Below are 17,538 nucleotides of genomic sequence, written 5' to 3' on the forward strand. Positions count from 1 at the left end.
ATTTATGCTAAGCTAGGCTAACTAATCCTGGTTTCAGCGCCGTACTAATCACCCAGACGTGACAGCGGCATCCATCGTATCATCTAACGCTCAGAAAAGTAAACAACCGCATTTCCCAGAATGTTTCAAGAGCTCGGAGTAAGAGTGAACAGCTCAAAGTTTGCGGGAAATTAAAAATAAAAATAAATAAAAAGGAATCTCAGGGTCCAACATAAAAAAACGTCCGAGCTGGTGCAGAAAGATTCGTGACCTGAACCGACTATGCAACCCAACAGGATGATCCAGCAGATCACCGTCTGTTACTGGTTTCGTTAGTTTACTTCGAGAGAGTTTGTCTCATTATCTCGTTGCTGATTCTCTTCATTCATTCGTTTTTCTAAATCGCTTCACGTGTCTGTTCTTGTTCCCGGAGCAGCCGCCGCTTCTGTAAAGAGAGAAACAAACAAACCACAACCCACTTTTGGCCTTAATGAGCAATTAGTCTACAGCATTTTGGAAAAGGTGTGATTGTGCAAAGCTGCAATAACATGTCAGTGACCGAACGTTTTTTTCCTACTCTTAAATAAAATGTGAAGAAACAGAAACACGAGCACCAGTAGGTTTTGTCTTTTTTCTTAAATCGCATTTTTCTTTTACACCCCCCCCCACCCCTTTAAGAATAACGCTCTCACCCATCCTTCTGTGCATACTGTCTGTCAGTTTATTTTCATTTTTTATAAATCAGGAAGATATGATTTGTTATGTAACAGCCTGTACAACGCAACATACAGAAAAACAAAAACAAAAAAAATGATACAAATCAAATTGTACAAAGCAGCACTGGGCCATAAATAACCCATAATAATAATAATAATAATAATATTTTTCACATTTTTTTTGATTGGAAGATTTTTTTTTTTCTTCGCAAAAAAATCCCCCGTAGATCTTCTGTCAGTCCGATGACAGCAACTCTGAGAAGGTGTCTGAGCTTCTCTGTCGCTTTTTTTGAGTTTGACTCGTCGGAACTGTGCCTTTAAAAATAAAAAATAGATGTTAGGGTTTCATGTTCTGCAGCAACAAATTGGCAACAGGACTGAGAACGATGAGGGGAAAAGACAAGATAACGCTTTGGAAAGCCGTTCACATCCAATCAGTCTCTAAGTGGATGTTTCAGATGAAGTAGAACGCTCGTATAAACATTTATTGACCAATGTAAATCAGCGATGTTTGACCTAGTGGAACCTCAGAGCCCTAATTAATTAACAATAACATTCACGTGTAAACGCGGGTCGCGGCGTGCAGACGTCCTGCTGATCGCGTCGCTTCCTGGGCTGTGGCTCTGAAAAGGTCCCGCACGGTAAACAGTACGACATGACGGATGGGGATGGGGGATGGGGGGGGGGGACACGCTTCTGGCTTCTGTCTGTTCAAGTAACTTTTAAAAGAAATTAATGGCATTTGGGGGAATTTTGATGCCACTTGTTTCCTACTGCCACTACAATGTAACGTACAGCCGCTTCCCTAAGTCGTCCCGGGCCGGTGTTGCTCCGGAAGTAGCTTAATATTTACTGCACAGACATGACAGTGGTGTGATCTTCCTTTTTTTTACCAAAATGTCTAATACTTCCATTGAATCCTTGTGTCGCAAACCACCGAATATAGACGTAAATAAATTTGTAGCACTAAAAAAAAAAACATCACGGGTAGCACAAAGGCCGGAGCGGGATTTCCATTTAATATCTATTTTTAGCTTCTTAAAGGTGTTAAATGTTCACATTTCTTTCCAGTTTTCCCTGTTTTTAGGAAAAAACGCTGGGTCCTTTTAAAAAAAAAAAACCGCAAACATGGTTAATAAGTTAGCCCGACTGTTAATGTGGGGACACGTAGAGGACAGCAACATACAGTGGTACATGTGTAAACATTATTTTCTTCCTCCAGTTTTTAAAATCCGCACGTAAAGAAGTCACAATCACAAGACACTCTCGGGTTCAGTCTCAGATTCATGTATCTGCGTCTTTTATATTTGTGTGAAAACATTGTCTTTTCTTCTTGTTTTTGTTTTTTTTTTTACTTGCCCCACGTTCCTTCTTTTTAGGCGACGGTCCGTTAATGTGCAGGTTGGCAGGGGACAGCTCCTCCTAAAGTAAAACACTGACCAGAGCAGATGTCATGATTGTTCAAATAAGTGCAGAAAGAAAAAAAACTCTGTTTGTGAGAATGAAGGGGGAAAAAAAAAACTGCAGCGAATGAACAAACGTGTCGTGTCGATGAGAAGTTCATTTTTAAAAAATCGCCCACGAGTGTCCGAAACATAAAGTGCAGGCAGTGTCTGTTCTTCTTTGAAACCGCCGTAGGCCCCGGCCGTTAAAGGAGTCCGAGAGCAAACAACCAACAAAATAAACAAAAAGAAAACAACAAAAAAAAAATCAATAATGCTGAATTGTCAACAATCCACAGCTGGATTCCAGAGGAGTCTCTCGCTCAAGGCAGGGGTTGGATTTGGTTGTCAGTTTATTAAAAGTACGAGGAGCGCCACGTTGGACGCCGCCCTCTCCCTTCCACCCGAATGCCTCCCTCGTTGCTCCGTTCACTCGATCCGGACGAGCAGCCCGTACAGCAGCGTGCCGCCCTGCTCCTTGGTGATCCACTCGATCTCCGAGTTGCTGAAGCGCGGGTCCAGGGGCTCGCTGTGGCCGAGCGTCTGGGGCCCCACCTTGTAGGAGCCTGGACGCACGCACACCTGGAATCCCACCTGGGCCTGGTGGCTGCGGTGAGAGCGGGGGTCCTGAAATCTGGAAAAAGGAGCGTTTAGGTAAGTGCTCTGTCTCTTTACTGTAAAATGTAAAAACACAATTTCTCTGGGTGTCTCAGGGTTTTTCATTCTGTGTCAGACAAGTGGACTCACTGCACTTTGGGAGCAAAGATCTCCAAGCCGGAGTAGCGCATGGTGGGGGAGAGGCGCACTCTGGGAACCTCCCTGCCGGGGGCGCTGTTCTCCTCTGGCTCGCTGTACCCGTTGGGCCCCTCCGCCTTCACCGGAGACACCGAGAAGATGGACGACGTTCCTGCAGCGTGCAAATTACACACACCTTCAGTTTCAGGTACACACTTGATGCAGGTGAGTGCAACACTAAACTCCAGTCAGTTTCTGGAATGATTTATTGTGAGGAAACACAGATGCGTGCAGAGAAAAGAGGAATCTGAACTCTTCCTACCGGGCAGCAGTTGGCTGTGGTCCAGCGTGCGGCGCAGGGCTCCCACACTCGTGCCGTGGTACGCGATGTGCCACTTCTTCAGTGCATTAGAAACCTCACAGTGGGGCTTGATCCTGCACAAAGAGCACACACACACAGTTCTAGAGAGCCGCTACGTTTTCGTCTCCCAACAATAAACGTGTCTGAGTGAGAGACCGTCCTCTCACCTGAGGGCGAAGCGGCACCATCCGAAGGGCAGGGCGTAGTCCCGGGGCGGCTCGCCTCTTTTGTAGTACGCCTCGTCGCCTCGGAGCTTGTGGCAGGACTCACAGTAGCACAGGTTGTACTTTGCGTCTTCGTTGAAGTAGCCGTCTGAAAGACAGGTGAGGGGCGGGGTGAAGACAGGAAGCGATTGTTGTGGTTTTAGTAGAGAGGCGGAGCTAAGACTCACCTGGTAGCGTGAGCAGGTCCTTGAAGCGCGAGCACAGCGCCTGGTATTCACACGTCTTGTTGGGGTTGACCTCGGGAGGCGGCGTCCAGCACACACTCTCTTTGATTCCTGCAAATAGAAACACAACTCCATAGTAAAGGACTAGTGGTGAAGTTAAGTACTGCAAACAACTTTTTTACACCAAACTATACTATGACATCTTTATCACATTTTGGACGCCTTACTAGACTGTGATGTTTTCTGGTCATCCCAAAAAATAAATACAGAAAAGTCTTCTTACCGTCAACCATGTCGGCCTTCTCCATGTCACCCTGACAACGCGCCTCGCCACTTTCTCCTCCCACAGCTGGCACATTGTTGGTTACTATGGTGACCTGCCATGACAATAAAAGATTCATGAGCCTTTGAGTTGGGTTTTAGGTGATAGTGATGTAACAGCTGACCACTAGATGTCACTAAATTCTACACACTGAACCTTTAAAAACCATCTTCGGTGAAACTAAACGTGACTGTGGAGGACAAATATGATATTTACACCCTATAAGATACCGAAATGGAAAGTAGGTGCACAGACCTGTTCACACTGGCCGTAGAGGTCGATGAAGGGGTAACAGGGTGAAGGGATGTCCTGCGCCGCCACACCCTGGTCCATGCCATTGACATAGAGGTGGAGACAACTGTTGGCGTCCACCAGCAGACCCAACACCGTCCCCTCTGGACAAGTGTCCAGATTAGGACCATAGTTCTCACATATCTGAGCAGGAGAGAAGAAAAAGTTGTGTTGGAAAAGAAAGGAAAAAATTTAATGAGTCAGGGGAAAAGGAAAATATTTTACACAAGATTGATTAAACATTTTTGACATGGCTCAGACTTTTGTGTCTTAAGTGTGTGTGTATACCTTTAGCGAGTTGTGGAAGACAGAGTCTCTCTGCAGCAGCCAGGCGGAGCGTTTGAGGCAGCACGCTGTGGAGGGGAAGTTGAGCCGGTCGGGGGAGTGGCCTATCACCCCTAACGACAGCGATGACGTCCATGATGGGTTGAGACGATCGATCTGAAACTGGAAACCAAAAGGAGGCTGTTGATGCACAGTGCACAAAAGATATGAGCTTTTATTTAGCATTATCAATTTAAGTATTATATCAACAGACTATAAAATCAATTATCTGAATTAAAGGAATTCAACGTTACAGGCAGTAAACCGTGCAGTACCTGTAACAGCTGCTGGCGAGCCAGCGGCAGAGCAGTGACCAGCAGGCCCTGGTTGTAGCTCGACACTCTGGCTGCTGTCAGGTTCTGGTTGGACAGCTGGATGTTTTTGCCGTGGTTCTCCAGGAACGCCATGACAGTGGGCACCAGTGCACACGGCTCAGTCTCAACCTGGAGACAGCAAGAAGTGACACAGAGAGTAATGTGGTGAATAACGTTTGATAGAAAATATTCGAAGTAAAATCTGATTAACCGATCCTTCAGGCTCTTACCTCTCTGACTGGGCTGCTGTCCTCCTCTCCCTCACTGCAGCTCTCTGAGGAGAGCGAGGGCTCCTTCACACTCTCCATGTCCTCCAGCAACGAGGAACTGACGATGGACACCGCTGTTATCCGCCCGTACAGGTCCAGTACTGCATAAACATTCTGCAACAAGCAAGAGAACAGGGCTGAATGAAAAGTCACTCTTACACAGAGTGTGTGCAGAGAGAGAGAGAGAGAGAGAGAGAGAGAGAGAGAGAGAGAGAGAGAGAGAGAGAGAGAGAGAGAGAGAGAGAGAGAGAGAGAGAGAGAGTGCGTACCTTGGCCACTGCAGTAGCAGCAGATCCCATGTCTTCTCCGTCAATGAAGATGTGCATGGTGTCATCACTGCACCTCTTCACACCCACACGGTTCCCAACCTGGATTCACACATTTAGATTACATTTACTGTGTCAGTGGAACCTGAACAGTGTTGACGAAGCAGAAAGACGACTCATCTCTTCAGCTCAGTTTGTCCAGACATTTCAGAAGAGGGTGCTGTACAATGCATCATGATATGTGCTGAAATAAACTGCTGGTGAAAGATGTGATGTTTCAAAATGTGTCATCTTTTCAAAAATACATTGTGAATATTGAAAATATAAATTGTGAGAGGAGGTAGATCCCGATTTCTGTCTAAGCTTCTCAGGAAGAGCAGGACAATCTCAGAGCTCTGTCCACACCTTAAGTCAGGGATTTGAAACAGCCAGAGGGGCTGTGTCAGTGAATGTGAGGCAGGAGACAAGATCAGAGACAGTTTAAACCACCTAACTTTGCTTTAAGCGATCCTTGACATTTTCTAAGGATTGTAAATCTGACTGATATCCATGAAGAGCTGCCAGAATTACACACATGTGGCTTCTATCTGCTCAGTAGCTCAGAGGGTGCAGCTTACCGTCAGCCGGTCCAGTGAACAGCCATAGTTCTGGCGCTGCAGCACCCCGTTGCGACGGACCTCAGAGCCGCAGAGCAGCCAGGTGACCTTGGTGCGAAGGTGCGGGAGGGAGGGCGAGAGACCTGACAGCGGGCAGGACGGCAGCTCCGTGGGCGCCAGTGTGGTGAGACCGATATGCAGCGAACCGCACCACTGCTCGTCCGCTTCATCAATCCTCACCTGCAGAGAGACACAAACGGAGAGAAGAAATCAACTACCAGCTAGTAAAGACAGAACATTTTTATTAAAGTACGTTTCTAATATATGTAGCTACCAGTCTTTAAGAGATTAATGTGGCATATTTAAAAAAATAACATACAAAGTGGGTATTATGTTCATTTCTGGGTAAACTGGTTGCTCTGAACGTCTCTTACCTCAAACAACTCGTCGGCTTTGAGTTCCTTCGCACTGAACACGATGCCGTGAGCGTAACCTCCGACTCTGACGGCCTGGCAGCCCTCACCGAGCAGCACCACGTTCTTACCGTGTTTACCGTGGAGCCGATGAGCAACGCCTGCTACTACACGTACACAAGAGTAGAAAAGAGATGGACATGAGGCTTTGCAGACAATTGATAGGCAAACACAAATCTTATGATAGTTAACTCTAAACCCGTGTAAGGACCATGTACCTGGAGAGTGGATGGGGAAGCTCTTCTCAGTGATGTTGCTGGTGCAGAGGCTGTTGTCTAGGGGACCCGAGGAGCTGGTGATGGACACCTGAACACACTGACCATACAGGTCGATGACTGCAAACACCTCTGAGAGACAGACAGGGATGGAAGAAGATACAAGATGATCAATAAAAAGTTTCAGTCAGTGGTATCTCAACTCCATGTGTCCTGATTCCACATTTCTGACTTTTATAATCTACCTGGTGGCAGACCGGAGCAGGCGACACCCTGGTCCACGCCATTGATATAATAGTGGAGGTCACCAGTGGCTGAGCGCATCATGCCTATCCGTGAGCCCGTGGTCAGAGAGTCCAGGTCACAGCCGTAGTTGTTGCGCATCGTGTTGCCATCTTGCATGATGGCTGTTCCACTGGAGGAGGAAACAAAGGACAAATCTTCAATTCAATGGTCAACACTGGACAAAATGCAAAAAATTACAATATTATGATAATGTGTAGTGTTTTTAGAACAAGTAAAAAATGAACAGTTACACTACCTTAGCATCCAAGTGTCGTAGTCAATGTCAGTCATGGTGTTTGGAAACTCGAGCTCCTCGGGCCGGATGGCGGTCACTCCTGCACACACAGACATGGCTGATTGAGTAACGCAGCCGTGATTAAACATGAAATATAAACACACATCAAACATCTGAAATGTTGAATAAATGTGAGGTAACTTCGATCAGAGCGAAGGAAGAGAAAAGATCATGTGGAGGCAAATTATTATTTGAAATTTCTCACCTGCTTCTATTGAACCCGACCAGCGGTCCACCATCTTCTGAATAATGATTTCGAACAGCTCTCCCTCTCGAAGGCTCCTACAAGGAGAAGACACATTCAAATCCACTGCAAACCAAATACTTCCCTCTACATCTGTTGATTTTAACACCTTGTCAAACTAAGTATTACTAAATGTTCCAGGACACGGGAGGCAGAAGACATGTGGAAGCTATTCTGGTTAAACCTGAAACTTACACCAGCAGCTACAAAGTGATACTTCTGAGTTTACATGAAATGTGATGCCTAAATTGTGCTGGTGCATCAGCAACAACCACCACAACAACAAGCTGGACGACTTTTCTCTATAGCAGAATCTGGTAAAAGTATCTATCAACAGTTGGAGAACCGCTTATTATGTTTAATGATCCATAGATGAACAGAAATAATCAAAAGTTACTTGTCACTTGTTTCATCACCTGTTGGAAATGACGATAGCATCGTTGAACTCGCTGCGGCAGTTCTGACGCAGGGCGGTGCGCCCCCCGTTTGTGATGACGGCGTTGGTGCCGTGTAGATGGTGGAAACGCAGGTCGCTGGTCGTAGCGATCCCAGCCACTGAGCAGGGGCTCCCGGGGGACATGGCCGTGGGACCCTCTGAGCAGTCTTCTGGGAGAGGGGGGAGGTCCACTAAGAAAGGAGGTAAAGAGGGGAAATGGTTACACGCTGGACTCTCAAGTTATTTTAGCTTCCAAAGTATCTGCCTCCCTCTCTCACCCATGTCGTCCATGATGGTGGCCTGAGCCGCCTGCCCGTAGAGGTCGACCACGGCGTAGACACTGGGGGGGACGTTCCAGGCGGCTGGGCCCTGAGCCACGCCGTTCACAAAGAAGTGGAGGCTGCCATCTTCTTTCCTCACCACACCGACTGTGTCACCCGCCTGCAGGAAGGAAAAAAGAAAGCAGAAAGAAAGCGTAACTAAAACTTTACTGCAAAGGAAAGGCTCAGGGTGACGGGTAAATAGGCAGGAAGTGACAGAGTTATAAAAAACATCACTCACCTTGAGCCGGTCCAAGTTGTGTCCGTACTCGTCCAGTATTGTTGTTCCATTGTGCATCACGCCGTTACCCGTCATCATCCAAGTCCCTACAATAAATGTTTTCACATTAATTTTGTACAGAATCCTGGTGACTGAAATTTATTCTACAATCTTCCACTTCTCATCAGGTACATCAGCAGAAACCGATGGTGAAAAGATCGAAACCCTGATTTCTGGGTTTTATTTTCACCTGAGCGCAAGTTAGTCATGGTGGAGGGCAGCTGCAGGTAAGCAGGGTTGTGCGTTGTGACACCGATTTCGATGGAGCCCGCCCACTTGTCCACCATCTTGTCGATGCGGACCTGGAACACCTCATTGGAGCGCAGGGGCCGGCTGCTCAGGACCACGCCGTGGTTGAAGTCATCAGTCGCACTGTGGAAGTAGAGACATTCGTTTGTAAGTGCATTGATGTTTTGTGCTAAAATGACTGAACATAAGGCATTTGTACAAATTAGTCATTGTACACTCAGGGTTTTTTTCACATCTACATTTACTGGTGATTAGTAGATGTTTTTCTTCTGGCTGGCTACAAAAACTGTACTGTGCTGCAATCTTCTTTTTTTTTTAATATTCCTTGATTAAATATTTCACATTATATCCAATCTTATCTGGGCAAAGTTACTGTTGAAGTTTTGTTCTAAACAACATTTAACATTTGGGGTTTGTTGTCTTTGAGTAGTGTCTTCCATATACATTTTCTCTTCATGAATGTTGTTATTAATGTGTATTTTGTTCAGCAAAAAGAACAAAAGTGAATAAATAAAGAGAAAATGGTCAGTGTCATGCATAAGAATTTCTAAGAAAACCACAAAAACCAAGGTCTTAACAAGTCAAAATCGAGCACGCACACATAAAAAACCTGTAAATAATTCAGGGTCAACAAGACGACCCAGCAGCAGAAAGGAGGTGGACTCACTGTGGCCGCAGCGCTGTCCTGCCGTCACTGATGATGGCCGCCTTCTGGCCACAGTTGGGGTGAAAGAGCAGGCGGTCGGGCCCGTCTGCGTCCGGAGTGAGGGAGAGAGACGGCCGGGGCCGACCGACATCCGGGGATAGGGCCCTCATGATGGCATTGTTGCGTCTGAGGCGGTCGCTGTGGTTGTGGTTGTGGACGATGGTGACTTTGACGGCCATGCCGTAGAGGTCGACCACGCCGTAGACCACGCCGGGGGTCTGGGCTGCCGCGACACCTGGGAGGAACAACAAACGGTTAGGGGTCGAAACAAGAACATTCTCACTCACAGTTTTTTAACTTACATCTTTAATAATATTGACAACATAAGGATAAAAGAGATAAGAATCTAAAAAAACATATGTTCATGTTGTACTCTGCCAAATTATTTCTGTTCTGAAAGTTGTTGTTTATAACCATCACAATCATATCACTCCCCCCCCCCCACCACTGAGCTTTCTTCCCCTCATCAGGCTTCTTGATGCGTCTCACCTTGGTCGATGCCGTTGATGTAGAAATGAAGCGCTCCGCTGGCTTTCCGCATCAACCCTATGAGATCTCCCTCCTAAAACATGATGGGAGTAGTTGATGGAGATATAAAAACAGACGGATATGCACAGTAGGTGGCAGAATGAAATGTGTGTGTGTGTGTGTGTGTGTGTATCAATGTCTGCGTGTGTGTTGTCAAACCTGAAGCTCGTCAAGGCTGAATTCACAGTATTCCCTGCGGGTTCCTTTCCCGTTGGTTAGTATCCCACAGCCACTCATCATGATTGTACCTGAGGAGAAAAAAAGAATGACTCAAACATCTCTGTCAAGGATCTTTTATTTTGTTAAAGACAGTTTCTTTGCACGCGCGTGTGTGTATGTGTGTGTTACCTGAGCGCAGATTGGTCATAGTTGCAGGATAGTCCAGGTTGTTGGGGTTGTGTGTGGTCACACCGATCTCTATCGAGCCCGACCACTTGTCCACCAGCTTATCAATACGTATCTGAAAAAACAAAACAACGTAAACACATTTAATCTCTTCTGGTGACGATTGGTTTTCATTCTTTTCATTAAGTGGTGTGATTGTATTCACCTCGAACATCTCGTTGTGTCGGAGCGGCCGGTTGGTCATCACCACGCCGTTGTTGAACTCGTCCAGCGGTCTCCTCCGCTCCGCCGTCTTGTTGTTGTTGCTCAGTTTGATCAGTGTGCCACATTTCTCGTGGAACAGCAGCGCGTCATTGGTGGTCATCCCTCCGGTCAGAGCTCCTGGCCCCACCCCTCCATTACTAGCGGGACTATTATTAGTATTTCCACTTTCGCCACCATCACCACCAGCTCCTCCTCCTCCTGATGTCCCTGTCCCACTGTCACTGTTCACTGCTCCTCCTCCGCTGCTGCTCCCTCTGTCATTTCTGGATGAGATATCAGTTCCTGTATTTCCTCCGCCACCTCCCCCTCCTGCTCCTCCTGCTCCTCCGCCATCCTCCCCTCCGCCCTCGTCCTCAGAGCGATAAAAAGATACTATTGCGTTGTTGAAGACGTCAAAGAGCTGGTGCTCCGTTAGAACTGAGGACAGAAAGGAAGATGAGAACAGTTGATGGTCGTGTTGCAAAGTATGCATCTGCTGATCGGAGGAGGATTTCCTTACCTGTGTCGGGCTCCAGGGTGTTGGGGAACTTGTCTGGTCTGCTGTGACTGCAGCTAAGCTCAGGCACTGACAGGAAAGCAGAGGAACAGACACAACGGATGAAAACAATCTAACATACAGCGCTAAACAAACAAACAAAAACATGGATAGAAATGCTCCCTACCTTCATCTCCATTCATCATTCCATTCATTGCTGCCACATTCATCAGTGCCGTGATCCCAGCATCCTCCCGACTTCCACACACCACCACCTCTTCCTCCTCCTCCTCCTCCTCATCATCTTCCTCATCCTCCTCCTTGTCCCGCTCTATTGTCTCTCTCTCCCTCTCGGCAGAGGGTGACGGTGGCTCACAGCTCACCACCGTCACTTGAGTGCACTTGCCGTACAGGTCCACCACGGCCCAGAGCTTGGGCGGCAAGCCGCTGGCGGCCGCCCCGCAGTCCTGCCCGTTGACCCAGAGGTGGAGCTCGCCGCGGGAGCTGCGCTGAATGCCCACACGGTCGCCCTCGGCTAGCTGGTCGAGGTCGCGGCCGTACTCCTCCAGGACAGAGCGGCCGTCTCGCAGCACTGAGCAGCCCGACACGATCCAGGAGCCGCCCTTGAGGCCTGTGGCGCTGCTGGGGAAGTCCAGCCTTGCCGGGTCCAATGCCGTCACGCCAATCTCAATGGAACCGCTCCACGAGTTCACCTGAGGGGAAATAAAGGAAAGATTCAGGGCAAGATGTTAACAACAGATTCAGGAGGAGACTGTAATGACAAAACACTTCTCAGCAGCTGTAACGCACTCGGAGAGGAACCATCTGAGCGGTGATGTGGGAGTGGGACCGTTTGAAAGAGTCAGGTACTGAGCTAAAAACAGGAAAGCATCTATCTATGGAAAACAAAGTCTGCCTTGTTGTATGATCCATCTTGTTATTTTTAGTCGTTCTGTCAGTGAAGAACGGAGCCAAAGGAGCGCCGCTTTGAAAATGAAGCAGGACGGAGTGGACGCGTTGTACCACGTGAAATAAAACTGATCCACATGACGACAAGTGTAGTAGTGAAATCATTGAATCTTTAAAAAATTAACCCAGGGTGTAACAAATGTACTTGTCATTAGTAGAGCAAGAACAGAGAGCACTGGTGCTGCTCCATCCTGCACGACGTCACCTTTCAACATCCAGAATGAGACGTTGAAAGCATATTAGTTGTGTGCACATCCCGTCCTATATTTAGCCCTGGTGCAGGAGACCAGATCAGAAAAAGAGAGTATTACATCCTGCCATCACAGTTAATATGATCTTCTGGCTAGAAAGTGCTACACATGTTTTGTTTGAACAGACGACTGTGACATAGGAATAATAATAAAAATGTTGTTAGTTTTGTGCCTATATACAGTACATATACCTGTCTTTTGTCAAATATATTCACTTACAGACAGAGGGGGTTGAAATGTTAAAAGGAAATAAATGCACCACTACTCATTTCCTCTAAAGATTAATAAGCCAAATATTTCATTTCATTAAAAAAGTATAATTTCTGGAGGCCCCACTTTCTACAAAATGCAATTTTAGCACAAACATGTTGGTCACACACTTTTAAATTCGATGTGGATCTTTGTGTCTCTGAGGGAATTTTAAGTCCTCGGCTTCGCGAGTTGTCATATGTCATATGTTATCTAAACAACTACTTAGAGATGTTCCGATACCATTTTTCCTTACCTCTTCGGTGATAAGCCATTCTGCAGTTTCTCTTTTTTCACGGAAACATCATTGGGAATGTAAACTAACACCACTGATGCTCATGTGTTCAACATATGCACACAGAGATAACAATATTTCAGCCTCACTTCCATGATCTTTTCCACCACACAAGCACTTCACTGCAAAACTCTGTCTTTGCACGGCATTGAACTCATATCACATAACAAGCAGCCTGAGATATCCTTTTCTTCCCAGAAACATAAAACTCAACATAAGCTCTCAATAATGTGTTAAGTCATTGATCTCTGGGGGTAAATTCCATTTTTTTCGTGCAGCGTCAGCTAAAACACAGAGTCGATGCAGCTGGTGGAGATTCACAACCTTGCTCGGAGATGCTTCAGCCCGGCAGACGTTTGCCGACACAGGGGCACGAACCCACGTCATCTCACTGAGGAGTGATCTCCTGGCTTCGCTCCACCTGCTGCCCGCCGGAGAAAGACAACATCTGACGAACAGCTATGCGGTTTGTACCTCAAGCGAAAAAAAAATGTAATCAAAATGAATCTAAAATGTGAGACGAAGCCACTCTTCTGTCGTCTTTCCCTGCTGCACCACAGGACTCCAGTTTAAAATTGGCAGAAATCCACATCACTGAAGTGACCTTGGGAGTAACATTGAAGCCCAACCAGCTCCTGGGATGTTTTTTTTTCTTCCCTGCAGCTCATCTCTGTGCCAAAGAGAAAAGCAAGAAAACTAAATTTCCTTTGAGATCAATATTATTTAAAAAATGATGTCCTGTCCTTCCTCCTCTCCTTCATCTGCTCCCCTGGCGTCCTCCTGAGCTCTGTGGCCGTTGCTATGTAAGGTAGTGTGCTACGACAGCCCAGGTATGTGGGTTAACACATTTAGTAGTAACTCAGCCTGACCGGGTCACTGTGCGGAGGAGACAGACATCTCCTTCCCTCGCTCGGCTCACTTATGCAACAGCCGCCCGTGGGTGTCTGCCTCTGAAGTCGCTCTCTCTGTTCAAAAGCCCAATAACTACAGGATACAACCCTTCCCGCCAAGTGGGACCACTGAGCTGCCTTTTCAAACAAAGAAAAATATATTGCATGTGTCGTAAATTCAAGAGCAGTGTCCGAGAAGCACCGACAACGAGGCTGAACGCAGAGACGAGAAAACTTCTCAACAGCTGAGCTCTCAATTCTCACAAAAACAAGCAGTACATTGAAATATTAAAAACTGCTGTCAAGATCTAGACAAATGAAGAGTCACACAGAACGCATTAGAAATAGGGAGCATTGATTTGTTTTCAAGCTTCTAAAAATTTGAACAAATACGTATATTTGTAAGTCAAAGCATTATTATAGCTCTCAGTAGAGCATCTACCCCCCACCCCCCCGCCAAGGCCCAATAGGCCCTTTAAAGTCACTCAAGCTTCACCACATTTCACGCATTAGTAGATATCAGTCCCCTAAATATGTCAGACTTTTTTCCACCAAATCCATGAAATAAACCCTGGATTTATCTGCACCCAGGTCTAAATTTTATGTGTTCTTTTTTTTTTGCACATGCCTCATGTTTCAACTAATTCACAGAAATCTATTCTGTATTTTTTTGCATAATCTGAACAGACAAACGTAGAGGGGCACAAACACAACCTTGTTGACGGAGGGAAACAAGTAAGGCTTTAAAACACTTACTGATAGCTGCATTGTATTGATCACTTATCAGTTGTATTATTGTATAATATGATCATGAAGTTGTATTTTAAGGCTAATGTTTGCTACAGGGCTGCAACTGAGGGTCATTTTCAATATTGATTCATCTGTCGATTGGTCTGTGCCACTCAGCGTTAACTGCTTGGTCAATAGAATGTCAGAAATGGTTTATCACAATTTCTAAGATCCCAAAACAGCACATTCACGTAACTTATTTCCTCCAACTAACAGTCAAATCCTAAAAGAAATTAGACTTAAGATTATTTTTTCTATAATTGATTGACAAATTCAACAAACTGTTTCAGGCTACAGGGCATCTCCAGTTTGAACTCTTTACCTAATACACAAAATACATGACGTGCCTATTGCAAGTTTCTTTTCTTGCCACGTTGGACCATTCGTTTTTTGGATCACTTTCTAAACCCTCTCTCGCACTCACTTTCCACCTTCCACTGTGGCTGAGCGGGCGTCAGCAGACAGGATGGGCAGTCATGCCAGTCTGTGTGCTCGGTGATGGAAAGTTATTGATTTTCAGACAGACAGTGCATACCATGACAGAGCAAGAGGCCGTTTATCGGAGCCCTTTATCGGGCCGGGCATATAAAGGATAATCACTTAGGCGCTATTCACCTACAATATAAGATGTTTAGCTTTACTGGAACTCCTGCAGCTCAGCCTGTGCATGGTGATTTTTAGGATTAAGCTTTGTCCATTAGTCTTGGCCTGACACATTGCCATTGTAAGTGTGTATGTGTATTTGTGTGTGTTTGTGTGTGCGAGTGTGTATTTTGGCATTGGCACCGGCTCCAGAGCTGCCATGTTGTCGACAAGCCCAGTAGGTTTCTTTGGCAGACTGCGCAGGAAGAAGCCATTACAACGGACGAGCTCTCCTACACTGAACGCAGCCAAAACGTAAACACTGCACAGCCATTGACCCGATATGGAAAGACAAGTGCAACACAGCACCAACCTCAGTTGACCGCCAACGCTAAAGCAAAACGAACACCACATGTTCAACTGTCGGGGAATGAAGGGAATTTGATTGGAAGAGATTAATTCTTTATTCCCTCACATCTCACATAATGAACAACTTCATACGAGACCACTGTAGTGTTTAAGATAATGTAGGCACATGACTGCTAAGAAGGAGATTAGATCTCTGTGGTAGTAGTATGTGTGTTGTAGTAGTATGTGTGTTGTAGTAGTATGTGTGTTGTAGTAGTATTACAAGCAACATCAATTTACACATGGTCTGCAAAACTGGTGTAAAACTAAATCTAGATGAAATACATGAACCTGGGTTATTGGATGATGTGATCCTGAGGATTGAGACTTTCCCAGAGAATGTGAGGAATGGATCAATCTAATGACAACATAGGCTGTAGAATATAAAATACACACAAGATCATGTTTATGTTTCTCAATTTCTGTTGTGAAGTATCTTTGAATTGATACAAATACAAAGTGAGAACGCAGCAAAGGTCCAATCAATGGGGGACTACATGTTTACAGATGTGTTATTAGTGAGGTTTAGCTTTTAGTGGCGATAACGTCTGAATGTAAATATTGAGGAGACTCATATCTTCAACATGCACCTCGGTGTGTTATCAGTAAGACTGGAACCAGAAAGCAGGAGACAGACTGATCTGAGAGCAGTGCTGCAGCATCACTAGCCACAGAGACGGTGCCTCCTTCACAACAACACTGACCCACGTTAACAACTCGGCTCCTGTGGCACCGAACACAACAACACGTCCCCTGTCAACCGGCCACACAGCCCGGACGGACATGCTACCCCCGGTTAGCACGGGACCGATGCTAGCGGTTGATTAGCATGTCCGTGCCGAGGCTCCACATGCAGGTCGCAGTTAGCTCGGAGAACCGCGTACCGTCTCCACACATAACGCGCTGATCATTCCGCCTCGCTCCACCGGCTGAATGAATGGCCGTGTGTGCAATTCGCCGCTGAGCAGACGCCACAGCCGCGGTCGGTGTCAAGCCGTGCGAAGCGCCCCGAGCCGCGGCGGCTCGTCACTGCGGAGGGTGACAGACCCCCGGCCCGTCCCACCAGCGCCGCTCCCGCACTCCCGCTGCTCTCGCCCCGCTCGGCAGGAGCGGCGGCGGCGGCGGCGGCCTGGTGTTGTTTACCTTCTTGTCAATGCGGACGGTGAAGACATCCCGGTCCCTCAGCGGCTCCTTGCTCAGCACCAGGCCGTGGTTGAACTCCTGGACCGGCTGGTTGCGCTGGGCGGTTCGGTTCGAGTTGGACAGGCCGATAAGCTTTCCGCTCCGCGGATGCAGCTCCGCCGCCATCTTCAACGGGCGGCCAGTGTGTTCACGACAGTCGGGGTTTGCGACAGCACCGTCCTGACTTACGGCAGAGTCGTACAAGCGATACGATAGGACCACACCACACCCCGAGGCGCGCGAGACCCGCGTTAACCACTATTATAACTTTCATTTCATATTGACGCTCACAAGCTCATCGTCATTTGTTATTATGATTTAACTTCAAATTCAAATATTTAACATACGAAACATTACTTTTTGTAATCGCTGATTTAGATCTATTTAATGTAATGATGTGATCATGATGTCTGTTCAAAGTAAAATATTCATGAAGGAGAACAGCATTTCGTGTTATATGAGTTGATTTTATTTGCCAAATGAATTCACTTAGGATTGAAGTTGGAGAATTTGGTGGATCAACTTCAAAAATCTCCAGTTTACTGAGAAAACAAGCTTTGGACTTGATTCATTTATTGGAATGAGTTAATGTAACATTAGTAAAGTGATCTGATCTTCATCTAAGTCTCAAGACGAACACGATTAATCTAATATGATATATATATACTGTTTGACATAGCTTCATATTACACCAAATAAATAAAAAATGTCTGTCCTAAAATGTTTATTAGTTTCTGAATGGTAAAGTGGAAAAAACTGTAAAATTACTCTAAGCTACTGTATCTCTAAACTCTCTTTAATCAAA

At 46.2% G+C, this 17,538-nt stretch overlaps 1 protein-coding gene across 2 annotated transcripts; it reads right to left on the bottom strand.

The window, feature by feature from the left end:
* Window positions 1-1,961: 1,961 nt before the first annotated feature.
* Window positions 1,962-16,894, bottom strand: neurl4 (neuralized E3 ubiquitin protein ligase 4). 2 transcript variants are annotated; one of them, XM_035148361.2, is made up of 29 exons: window positions 16,695-16,894; window positions 11,306-11,831; window positions 11,143-11,208; window positions 10,585-11,060; window positions 10,383-10,494; window positions 10,194-10,282; window positions 9,996-10,068; window positions 9,468-9,741; window positions 8,742-8,923; window positions 8,513-8,598; window positions 8,230-8,392; window positions 7,932-8,142; window positions 7,477-7,553; window positions 7,233-7,311; window positions 6,937-7,106; window positions 6,695-6,823; window positions 6,438-6,583; window positions 6,025-6,243; window positions 5,411-5,509; window positions 5,103-5,255; window positions 4,834-5,001; window positions 4,523-4,681; window positions 4,199-4,378; window positions 3,905-3,998; window positions 3,625-3,732; window positions 3,401-3,545; window positions 3,195-3,307; window positions 2,885-3,044; window positions 1,962-2,771 (listed from the first exon to the last, which is right to left on the bottom strand). In XM_035148361.2, exons 1-29 carry the CDS (start codon window positions 16,857-16,859, stop codon window positions 2,567-2,569), a joined length of 4,827 nt encoding a protein of 1,608 aa, XP_035004252.1. In that variant the 5' UTR covers window positions 16,860-16,894; the 3' UTR covers window positions 1,962-2,566. The 2 variants fall into 2 exon arrangements, with proteins under 2 accessions (XP_035004252.1, XP_035004250.1); XM_035148359.2 differs by having other exon boundaries at window positions 7,233-7,329.
* Window positions 16,895-17,538: the final 644 nt, after the last annotated feature.

This window comes from Hippoglossus stenolepis, chromosome 23 (genome assembly GCF_022539355.2).
Source record: "Hippoglossus stenolepis isolate QCI-W04-F060 chromosome 23, HSTE1.2, whole genome shotgun sequence".
NCBI classification, from domain to species: Eukaryota; Metazoa; Chordata; class Actinopteri; order Pleuronectiformes; family Pleuronectidae; genus Hippoglossus; species Hippoglossus stenolepis.

What these genes read in the sequence shown, in the direction of transcription:
- neurl4 (XM_035148359.2), bottom strand. Translation starts at nt 16,859, where the DNA reads ATGGCGGCGGAGCTGCATCCGCGGAGCGGAAAGCTTATCGGCCTGTCC. An exon ending in CACCATCATGGACGACATGG is followed by an intron (nt 8,143 to 8,229) that starts GTGAGAGAGGGA and finishes CTCCTTTCTTAG; the next exon opens with TGGACCTCCCCCCTCTCCCA. An exon ending in TACGACACTTGGATGCTAAG is followed by an intron (nt 7,107 to 7,232) that starts GTAGTGTAACTG and finishes TTCCTCCTCCAG; the next exon opens with TGGAACAGCCATCATGCAAG.